The sequence below is a fragment of the Uranotaenia lowii genome, chromosome 2, assembly GCF_029784155.1.
Source record: "Uranotaenia lowii strain MFRU-FL chromosome 2, ASM2978415v1, whole genome shotgun sequence".
NCBI classification, from domain to species: Eukaryota; Metazoa; Arthropoda; class Insecta; order Diptera; family Culicidae; genus Uranotaenia; species Uranotaenia lowii.
Window position 1 is genome coordinate 258596424 of NC_073692.1, and position 12249 is coordinate 258608672.

Sequence of the window (12249 nt, forward strand, 5' to 3'; positions counted from 1 at the left end):
TGTGCATTGGTATAGAAGACTTATGCTGTATTAACTTCGCCATGGTAGTTGACTCTCTCATTCGCTTAAGACAGATTTTTCCTTGTTGCCTCATGGGATTTCAACTAATTTATATTTCGTGTTGTAGTATTCTGGCAGATAGGTGTGTGTGCTTCTGTTGAAATTGAACAATGAAAAAATAATATAAGACACAAAAATTTGTGCTTTGTCGTTATTTAATCAAATTTACCAAATTAAAAAAAAAGATCTATAGAAGTGGAAAAAAGCTTTTACCAAAATTGCGTTATGATGAATACTCAAGGCTTTATACATGAGATTGAAAACATGCGCCTTAAACGATTGTATGAAGATCATGATTGAACGAATCAAACTTCAGGGAGAAAAAAAAAGAAAAAGGGTCCTAACGACGCGCTTTTGAACGTTTCTTTGACTTGTGGGTCATGTTGTGTCTCCAATTTAAAATAGAAACCCAGCAGGAATCCTCAGAAGAAAGTAATAAAAACAACCTTCACGAAAAAAGAAACCGAAAAAAAATCTGATTTGGCTGGAAGGGATCAAAAACCTGGTTTATCTGGTAAGAACCAGTTCTTTCTACGACGGAAGAAAAAGAGCACCGAAAACTTTCGAAACAGGTGAAGAGCAAAACTGATGAAAAATCCCAAGAAGGAGAAAAACACAAACGAACAAATGAAGGTTGGGGTAGCGCACTTCTACCACAGGTAGAAAGATTGTGTTGAATAGTATTGTGTTCGTCGAATTGGAAAACGACAAGACTCGACTCATGGTCACATCGAATGAACCGGAAAATAATGTGAAGGAAGAAGTAATGAACAGAAAAACACAAAGACGCAAATGACTCGATTTTGAAGGCATATTCTCATTGCAATGTTAAAAACTAAACAGCGAGAACAGTATAAGGATGTTTACCTTATCATTTCGATTGTCGAGGAGTTTTTTTTATTTGTTGAACAGCTTTTTGCTGAGTCATGAAAATAGCAGTGCGCTGTCTTCAGTTCCACTGTCTGCTGTAGTCTTCAATTCTTTCTTCATATCATATTTCGAGACTCGTGTGTAACTGAAAAGCATGGATTGATGTTCTTTTTAATTACTTTTTGTTTTCACTCGTTTACTTACAGGTGCATGAGGTGATCTTTGGCAATTTTCTCGCTGTCTATTTTGGCTGGAAGGCGTCGAAAGAGTTTCGCGACACATGGAATGATACGCCTTTCTCGAAATGCTGCCGCCATGATACCGTGATCGTGTATCCATTGTGCATATAATTCTTTGTAAATAGTTGTGCATAGTGAGTGCAGTGGGTGCGATCTTGAATTGGGATATGGTAGTTTTATTTTCAAACCTATAATAAGCTGATGATAACAAACAAAGTGCGGTAAATAAAAGTGAATTGTCGTTCTCATAATCTTTGAAAAAGAAAGAGATGAAAATAGTAATCCGTTCTTGATGAAGAAAAGGAAAAAAGTCGAATGCCTTCTGAGTGTGTAGAGAAGTGAAATTTCTCGCTAATAGCGTTGCAATCTTGCTAATTGCTGCCGCGCAGAAGATCCCGAAGTGTAAATCGTATGGAGCTAAAAAGTGATCATGATCCAAATTAGCGAGTGTCATGCTGTAAGCTCACGGAAGGCTTGAAGTGTGAAAATCATTTGTAATCAATCAGAAGAAGCTGATAAGTTGTTACAACCTTCCAGCAACTGTGTCAGAAACAACAAAACCAGCGGAACAAAAATATGCTGACTTCGGAATGAGATGGAAGCGGCTATACGTTCAGTGCAGCAGGTTGGGCCACCAGGCCAGAGGGCTGACACTGGCCCTTCGCCGCAGCCTCCTCCTACGATGTCATTTCAACAGCGTTTGCCACCAGGTGCTGCGCAAATTCATAGGTGAGTTTCGAAACGTTTTCTTTTTTTTTGTTTCCCGTTAGTCATACAAATTAGGCGCAGTTCAAGCCAGTTATTTGAGAAGCGATGCCTCATAGGATATTTGCTGAAGTTTCCTAGAAATAAGCACATTAAACAACGGAATGTAACGTGTCTGAAAACACGTTTTTTTTTTGTCTTGAACTATAACACTTGATTGTCTTACGTTCGCTGTCTTCAATTCCAATAAATTTTATTCGTATCGAGAGAGAATTGAATTATTCCACAATTCGAATAAACATTCGCACAACAAGCAAGAATCTAAAACCGCAACTTGCGATCAGAAATGAAACTCTGGATTCCAGAAATTAATTTGTGCTTTTAAATTAAAATTAAACTTAAATGAATTGATTTCAAATTTGAATTCAGATTCTTAATAATGGGGAAGCCTAGCGTAAAACTTGAACTCTGATTTAAAGTTCTAAGGAGTGTATGCAACATTTTGTTTTGTGAATAACATTTTAATGCATGAACAGAAATTGATGAAATTTTCAGTGAAGCTACCTAGTAATGTAATGTGTACGTGTACAAAATTTGGTTACAATCTGTGTAGTGGTTTTTGAGATAGCGTCCAGTACTGAAGATCATTGACAATTTTTTTTTGGTCAAAATCGAGAAAAATCCAAAAAAGTTCCAGTGGATGATCCAAAAAAACAGCTGGGAATGAACTATTCGACCAAAATTCACATGATACATCGTTTAAGAAGTTCTACAGGATCCAATAGTTAGCTAAAATTTGAATAAAAGTAAAGATGATTGATTACATGAAGTGAGAGGGATGTGACAGGTTTTTTCAAGCTAAATCTGAAAATATGAGAAAGTGATAAAAAAAAAGTCAAATTTTGCTGACTGGTTCGTCTAGCTGGCTCATAAATAGCCTTGACTTCATTTCTACAAGGTGGAAAAGCTGTCCACCGGTAAAATTAACAAAATACGGTGGTCAAATCGTGCGCAAAATATTTGGACTGCTAGTCATTTTGAAAAATTTCGTAACAGCTAGACTTTTTGAAAAATTTCGTAATGGACAGGAAAACGAACTTTTAGCGGTCACTTGGCAGGATTCCAACCAGAAACTGTTCGTTGACAAGTCTCGCCCTTTATTTGCGGAGATAAACAAGGAGAAAAACATGGAAATTTAATGTCTAGTACTTGAGGAGGCTAACGATCTGTGGAAATTGCAAATTACTCAGTCTTTCATAACGATTGACACGATGAATGGCTAAAAATACGTTTTCTCTAAAAAGCACTTCAATAGATCCCACCAAGTTTATACTTGAATCGTGCCATTACTCAAAAACGGTGGTGGATTGGGAAAAAGTTGAATATGTTGTTTTTGTGTTGAAGGACAATTGGCAAAATTTGTTATAACTTCGAGCGAATTCAAAATTTTTGTGCTGTCTCAAAAATTACTTGACAGAACGTCATAAAAATTTGCTCACGTAAAAATTACATTACCAGGTAACTTCGATGAAAATTAGATTAATTCACATCCATACATTCAAAAGTTATTCACAAAACAAAGTGTTGAATTTTTTTCGAATACACTCCTTAGAATCTGATTTCAGAACCCAGAACCCAGAGAACAAGAATTAAAATTCATAATCGGGGTTAAAAATTCAGAATTTAAAACCAAAAATTCAGAATAATTATTTTAAAAAAAGCGCAGTACTTTTTAAATCAAATTTTTTTATATTATTTCAAACTCTCTTTATTTCAAACCAAAACTTTTCAATTTTAATCCAAAAATGAGTAATTAAAAAGATTTTCACTTTAAGAAAAATCTTAAAATTTCTTAGCTCTAACCATTTCTGATATTTATATGACATCGAGAAAGTACACACTTAATCTTTTCTCCTGTGATCGGGACGATTTTTTCCTGTATTTTCAACAGCTGAAATTACAGGGCGATCTCAGGGCAAGCACTACAGGAAAACAACTGTCAAACTTTCCTGTACGATCGAAACAGTTTTCTCCTGTAGGTAGCTGTATGCTCGAGACTTCTTTCTTTCGAGATTTATATGGAAGTTAGGGGTTTTTTTTTAGCAAAAAATTACATAAATCTAAACTTTCTAAAAGAACATTTATTAACATGATGAGTTGTACATTATTATAACTCAGCTGCTGACCATGGAGTATGTTTTAGTTTGCCTGATAATTCTTCTGAAAAAAAATTCTGCTTCAGTATCACGTTAATGCTAGCTAATTTCAGCGGTTCTTTTTATAATAAGCTTCAGGTTTTTGGGAGAATTCTCGGTTTTTAGCCCAGCTTCATCCTGATTAAAGAATTTGTCAAAATGTCGTTCTGATTAAATTGTTCTTCCAGTCAGGCTTTTAGCTATTCTTATAATTTCAGCAAAACTTAGAAATTAGGGAAATTTATTCTACTTTAATTAAAATTGCTTGATACAAACCGCTTCGATTCTTCTTCAACGTGAGACGTTATGAAAAAGAGAGAAGAAAAAAGCGGGACAGAAAACGGTTGACGTTACAAGCCTCCGTAATGCAGGACGATTGAACGAGTACCTGTGAACTCGTTGAAATTTTGTCCCGAATTTCAGGAAAAATCAACCGCCCTGTGATTCGGGTGGGTTTCAATTCCAACTTCGTTTGAATCAAGCATTTTTCCTATGATTCGGAAGTCATTATCCCGAGCAGAATTAAATTGCAAATTTTAGTGTTTAAATTTTGTAGATGCTTAATTACTGAAAATTTTATTCGGAAATTCAAAGCCTGTGATCTAAAGGAAAAAAAATCTTTTACTGGTTACGTTTGCTCGTTGCCTATTTCACAAAATAAGAAGAAAATTAACGTCCAGAGTTCAAATCTGGTGTTTTTTCAAGAAGCTTTAGTTTTTTTTCTATTATAGCGTTTGATGTATAGAAAACTCGTCAACTCATAATTATTTCTAGCTTCACGAGAGGAACTTTCTAAATTTTCATTTTTCAAATTTTCAGAAATTGAACAACTTTATTCTTTTAGACCTTCTTCGGCTTAAAAAAAGCAGAAATTCATTTTTGTTTCACCATTTAATATTTTACTTCAAAACTTCAATGCATCTGGCGACAGTTTTTGCATTTTTGCGCTTGGTCTTCAAGAAATTGGATCTTGATTTAAAATCTTTGTTTTAAAATTAACAGGGTGGCTAGCGAACCGGGAAAACCGGGAATACCGGGAAAAACTTTGGAATTTCATCTCGTCATCGGGAAACCGGGAAAAAACCGGGAATTTCGGCACCTCACCGGGAAAATTATCATGTTTGAGATTTTTTCACGGAATTTCCAAAATTATTTCTAAATTTAAGAATAGTTTTTGGCAGTCTTGATACAGATTTATCTCTTATCATTTTTCGTTCATTAGTAAAGCTGATTTTCGTTCAGCCAACAAAGTTTGAATCGCTTTTTTAACAATTTTGGGGCAATATGAGATATCCATTTTTTTCGCTCTCCGCAAGTGTGCTATACTTATAAGCATAACTCCAATGTTGTAAATTTAATAATGAAACTATTATCGACAAAACTAACTACAGTCGAACCTGGATAAGTGAGAGTCCAAGGAACTGCTCATTTTTTCTCGTTTATATGTTTTAGGTAGAAATTGTATCGAAAACAAGCTCATGCCGAAATCTAATGTCTTTATCCTGATACACAATAATATCTCACATTCGAACGAATAAAGTTCAGCCCTGTATTATACACGATTTTCTATATTTTCCCGAATCGTTAGTTCAAATGACTAGGGCACTACTAAAGTTATTAATTGTTTTGTATTGAGAAAAATACAATTTTTTTTTCAAACGCATTCAGATAATTGCTAAATATTTTCCTGCAATGTAATGATTTTAAGTTTTGTAAGACAAATCCCCATTCAAGTTGACAAGCTTATTTGATATTATGTTTCGATGTATTTCTTTACATATTTCTATACAAACTACAATTTTTTTCCTGAACTCTATAAAAATTCTAGAAAATTTCACAGTGGCTCAAAAGTGCTACATTCCAGTTTCAAGATCAAATGACCTCATTTTTTGCAAAACTATTGAAATTGTGGAGCAAAACAACGAATAGAGGCCAATTTCTTTAGATTCGTTTTAAAAAAAATTAATACGAAAAGACTACGTGTTAGAAGACGCCAAAGTATTTGTCATGGTTTCTAAGGCAGATGTCAAGCTGAGTCGACAAGCATCGCTTTGCGTTATAGATTCCAATAAGAAAGCAATGCAACGCATTGGTATGTCATGCTGGTGCGCCATGGTGCTTTCAAAATTCACTACAAATCATCACTTCTCTACATTGGATAATGCTTGGAATCGTCTCCCATTTTTTCGAGAGCCATTAAAAACTCATCAGATCATGATCCGGATTGCGAAAATGGTGAAATTTCAATCGACAAAATTCTTTGTTTATTTGTGGGAACTAAGAATTTATGAAAATTTTCTCGTCGATTAAGTTATTATTTTAGTTTATTATCACGAATCCGAACGGATCTTCGAACTATTGTACTTAAAACCCGAAATCACTGCTTCAAACCGAGAAAAAACAAGATTCCTATTGAATTTCCTACTAGTCGCACTTCAAAACACCCTGGCATCAGCTTTGTCGCGCTTTCCAATGCGTTCAGCATGACAGGTCTGCGCCTTTTCCATGGAGATTAAATTAGAGCAGGTATGTCGCGTGAACGTGTTGCGCTGCTTGTCGGCTCAGCATGACATCAGTCTAACCGTTAAAGAAGTTTTGGGATACAATTGATAGAAATTTGAGGCCCTTTACAATTATTTTTTTAATTCACCATGATTTTATATTTAAAAAAAAAACAGTATATTAAATGGGAAAATCATCATTTATAACCGGGAAAAACTTTGGAATTTCCAAACGAAAAATCGCTAGCAACCCTGAATTAATCAATAGATTTTAATTTGTTTTTCCTTTTTAGAAATTTAAGCCCAATATTTCAATTTATATCAAAAACTACAGGCTAAAATTTCCTGAACTTGAAAGAGCCAGAAATGGGCGATAGGATGAACAATTCCTGTGTTCTAACAGTAGAAACAATACCATCATTCGTATTTGGAAGACGTGATGACGTGTTCAATTTTGATTTCAGAATCTTTAATTTCGAATCGAATAAAGACTTCAAACAAAGAGGACAAGTTTACAAATTGATTTGAAGGCTCGAATAGTATTTCTTGTGACAATTCAAAGCCTCATTTTTTATTAACTTAAAAAAGGTTAGTATTTCGTGGAAAAGTTATAAGCATTTCATAATGAAAATTTTGAATCCAATGAAAATTATCGAAAAAGGCAGATTTCGCTTGCTAGAAATAATTTCATGGGATGTTTTTGCCAAGGTTCATTGAATAAACAAACTCATTGGCAATGCAAAGCAGCTTTTTCGATTTTTTATTTCATCCTATGGTTGTTAACCAGCATTCAAATTTGCAGTCGAAGATGCTACAATTCGAAAAATGTATTTGTTTTGGCACAAAAACAAATATCTATTTTTATTCCTTTCAGAACATCTCTAGTGATTTTTGAATGAAAAATTTTGTTTTCCCATACCAATTTTCATACATAATTGAAACTTGTTGCGCTAATTCAGGACTGAATGAATCGCTAAAAATACAAAAATTTAAAATTTCCATACAAAGCTGGTAGCGATCTAATGTACATACAGCAAAATATTCATACTTTCTGATTTCAGAGAAAGAAGCACATTGTCAGCAACAAGCATCTCTATATAGTTCTCGTTTTAGCAAAATCTATTGAAATCACATGGATTTCAAACGATGAATTCGACGACATGGGATTCCCAACGTAACTGGTCGAGTGACTTGAGTCATATCTTAGAGATATGACAGGCTTCCGTCGAACCGGTTCATGTAAAATTTCAAACCTCACCGTTTCTTTAAAAGTAGTCAGCGTTGGTCAACTAATGTTCAATGTGATGTATAAGTGAATCTTACTTAGTGCTTATTTATCATAACGATATTCATTGGCATGAAAAATAATGATCGTTACGAAACACTTTGGAACGGAATGATTTTCGACGCTACTGATCGCAATGCACTTACTCATCATATCTAGAATGTGCCTCAGGTTGTAGACGCTATGTCCTAAAAACAACTTCATCACACCGATCGTATAATGTTTATTGTTGAATTTCAAGAGAAGAAGAAGGGTAAAAAAAGAAGCTCAAACCAGACCGAGTGAACTACCTCTGCGCTGATGATTAAGTCCGGCCAATAAATTTAATTGCCATACTATTTCATACCGGACGCAGAAACCCTGAAAACCGCGCACATCTCGGAGTTTCATATCGAGTTTTATGCTGTTGTACGAGACGGTTCAATTTGGATTCATTTCCAGTTTCACAGACCTCGCAGACTGGTCTCAGCTCAAGATGGTTTTGTATGTGTGTCTGTGTTAGTGACCTCTTATTTTTTTGTATAGTTGTTGAGTTTCTTCCACATCTTAGCTTTAGTATTTTTCTCATCTTGATAATCTCAAAACCAGTTTGCGTCGGTATAAATAATACATAATAATGTTTTCCGCAAGCTGAATACTGGTTTAGAAACTTATTATTTATAAGCTGCCATGCTGCCGTTCGTTGCTACTTCGTGGTTCCAATCCACGGTCACCGATTTTTATTTGGATGGTGCTGCTTCATTTGTACTTTTCTGTATGGAATAGATTTTTTTTTTCGTTAACTTGTCTTTTCAGCGTCGATCCGAAAACGGTGAGCGAGAAAAACAATGAACTTTTTTTGCAACATTACGTTTTATATAGTGCGTCTGGTCTGCAAATATTATTTGATTTAATGGAATCAAATGATTAAATTACTCCTGAGATACAAAAAAAATAGAAGGTATTTTAACGACTTTCACTTGAGCCTCACCTTTTTAATCTATTTTATCAATTTTCTTTTTTTTTTTTGCACATATTAAATATCGTATTACCCCCGATTACAGAGTTATGATACTCACCCATCAATTTCGCGACAATTTTGTTTTTCATTTCGAATGCATATAATTTTTCTTTAATCCTTGATTTTTTGTTAATTTTTTTTAGCACTTTTCCAGATAAAGTTCTGTAAGAAGTAACGTTTTCAAAAGAAATCGGCCGAAGGAAATAAAAGTTATACATGAAAAACTTGTTTTTCATGTTTCTCCCGTGAGTGTTTTCAGCAAAGTCTTCGAAAAATTATTAATAGACAGAATGAATTCTTTTTTGAATGATAATAATGTGCTTTATCGCCTACAGTATGGTTTCAGATCTGGGTCAAGCACTTTGATTGCTATTAGTGAACTGGTCGATACAATAGTTGAAAGCATTGATTGTAAAAAATTTGTTGGTGGTTTGTTCCTAGACCTCAAAAAAGCCTTTGACACGCTTGATCATAATGTTCTCCTTGATAAACTAGAACGCTATGGAATCCGGGGCATTGCTAATGATCACATCCGTAGCTACTTAATCGGTAGAAAACAATTTGTCTCTATTGAAGATGCGTTTAGTTCCTCAGAGATCCTTGAAGTTGGTGTTCCTCAAGGTAGCAACATCGGACCTCTTTTATTTCTATTATACATAAACGACATAAGCAAACTTCCATTTCATGGTTTACCACGTCTTTTTGCGGACGATACGGCTCTCTTTTACCCGGAAAAATGTCCACACACCATTATCAAAAATATGGAGGAAAATTTAGTGATCTTTCTGCAATATTTTTCCGCCAACTTACTTACTTACCCTCAATCTCACGAAAACAAAATACATGATTTTTCGTTCATCACGAAAAGAGATTCAACCGCACAGGGATCCAAGTTTTTTAAACGATGTTGTTGAAAAAGTTGTTTATTTTAAATATCTTGAAATCCTACTAGACGAAAAAATAACCTGGCACCATCACATAGATAATCTGCAAAAAAAAATATCATCTTTCAATGCAATTATATGGAGAGTGAAAAACTTTGAACCGCGTCACGTCATTTTAAAATTTTACTACGCGTTTGTGCACTCTCGTTTAAATTATTTAGTAGCTGTCTGAGGTAGAGCAGCATTATCCTTGCTCTCTCGGCTACAAGTATTACAAAACCGATGTTTAAAAATGATTTTTAATCTTCCCAGCTGGTACTCCTCCAAATTACTTTACTCTGACAGATCTCACAATATCTTACCGTTAGCGCAACTATGTGCTTTACAAACATGTCTCTTTGTCCTTGACAATTTAAATTCCTCTAATAATTTACAGAATTTGACGTTCACTACCGGTGTACGTTCTCATATCACTAGGCAAGCTAATCATCTTTTAAGATGCAGATCGTTTACTAGCCTCGGGCAACGACGAATTTCTTTTATACGTCCTACAAAGTATAACAACCTTCCAGAGCATATTAAAAACACCAACAGTCGGAACATTTTCAAGACAACATTTTAAAGAAATATTAGCTAATACGCGACCAACAACTTAACCAGCTTTTTATATATTTTCCTTAATCAATCCTAATTGAAAGTTTTAATTTTTTTTTGCTTATAATTATATTTATTAGTATTAGTATTGGTATTAGTATAAGTAGTTATTTAATTATTTAATTTAATTCCCTTTTTTCTAAGTGGATCTCTTAAAAGAAAACTTCTTTTCCACTGAGATTCACTTTTAGTGTTATTTGTTTTGCTTAAAGTTACATTACCTCGCACATTAAATTGAAAAAAAAATTGAGTTCTCGGCATGAGTAAATTTTGAACGCGATATTAATTTCTTTTCTCTTAGCTGCCAGACGTGCCGAGAACTGATGTGTCCATTACCAGGAGGCTCAATTTGAGTTTTTTGGTGTGGGGGAGTTTGGCGAGCCATTAAGGAATTAAATATAATTAAAAAAAAAGTCTCAAAATCCCATACAAACTTCAAGCTCGTTGAGCGACCCCTTCCCGTGATCCGATTTGGCCCAAATTTGGCATAAGAACTTGCACTAGGCCTTGGATTAATTTTAGCCCGCAGCACATAACTTTTTCTAGTGTGTAACTTCTCTTGTATTGACACATTTGTCAAGTTCTCTTTAGCTTTAGAATGGTTATAGGGTTTAGAATATGGTTGCCAGATTGCCCGGTTTTAACCGGGTTTGCCCGGATATTTTATACAAAATTTAAAAAAGTCCGGTCCAGCCCGGTTGTTCGTTGAAAGGTTGAAAAAGCCCGAATTGTGCCCGGAAACTAAATTTACTCCGGAAGCCAAAAATACGAATTAAAATCAGTCAATAAATTTTGATGGTGTATTTTTTTTTAATTTTTTTTTCTTGATTTTTGTTAAGTAATTTCTAGGTTTTGACTAAATTTACCCGTACATTGCCCGGATATATGGTCGTAAATTTTGCCAGGTATTTATATAATATTGCCATAATGTGCCATATTAAATGTATTGAATTTATTCTCTTACCTTAAGGATTTATGCCATATTTGGTTAAAATTCTTGTGTGGGTAGCTTTCTTGCCATACTTAACATATTGAATTAGTTTTCTCAGGTACAGTGAGCGAAACAAGAATAATGGCAGCGCTATCTTGCTGTTATATGGAATTGAGACCTATTTACGACTATCCGGGATTGATGTGTTGGGTGATTCTGGTCAAGAAATTAGTTCTAGGTATTCCGTAAACGCCTTGGAAATTCTATGATCACTAAACTAAACAGTAAAAATTGCATCAAGGTCAGTGAATTTCTTGGACCGATTATAAGAATAATGTTGTACTCTCCGATGGAGTTTGATGATACAGCTGGCTAGCAGTATTATTGGTATGATATGCAATTTGAATCGGAAGTTAAGATGAGCAGAAACTTCGGCAGTGGTATATTCTTGTGCTGGTGAATTTTTGCAATTCCAGAAAAGCTTTCTTCAGCGTGAACTCCAATAAAACTGTGTTGGAAAACTATACCAAAATGATGAAGATGGGCCTAAATAAACCCGAAAAATACTACCAAAATGACGAAGATGGGCCTAAATAAACCCGAAATATTGAGAATTAATTTGGTTTGAATTGTAAGATAGTGCTGCCATCTATGACTCGAACCGGAAAAAGTGTGGTTTACTAAAAAAAAATCAATGCTTTTGAATCAAAACCTGTATTTTCTGATTCAAAATTAACTCAGAATTTTTGTTTTATCATTTCACGTAATGTTAATGAAGAAGTGAAGCAGTTTGATAAAGAATTACAGCTCAAATGTCAAATTACTTGGTGCTAGAGGAAAATCTCTTAAAACCCCCTTTGAAATACTAGAAAACGCCTAAAAATACAGTTGTCGATTCAAATAATTTGTAGAAGCACTATTATTT

General features: G+C 34.4%; 1 protein-coding gene across 5 annotated transcripts in view; it reads left to right on the forward strand.

Moving 5' to 3' along the window:
* LOC129750017 (uncharacterized) overlaps positions 1-12249 on the forward strand; it is a 134908-nt gene that overhangs the window by 16403 nt on the left and 106256 nt on the right. For all 5 annotated transcript variants that reach the window (XM_055745198.1, XM_055745200.1, XM_055745202.1 and 2 more), the window contains exon 2: positions 1137-1898. In XM_055745198.1, coding sequence (XP_055601173.1) covers positions 1765-1898 — 134 coding nt within the window. In that variant the 5' untranslated portion in view covers positions 1137-1764. The remainder of the gene's footprint in view (positions 1-1136; positions 1899-12249) is intronic.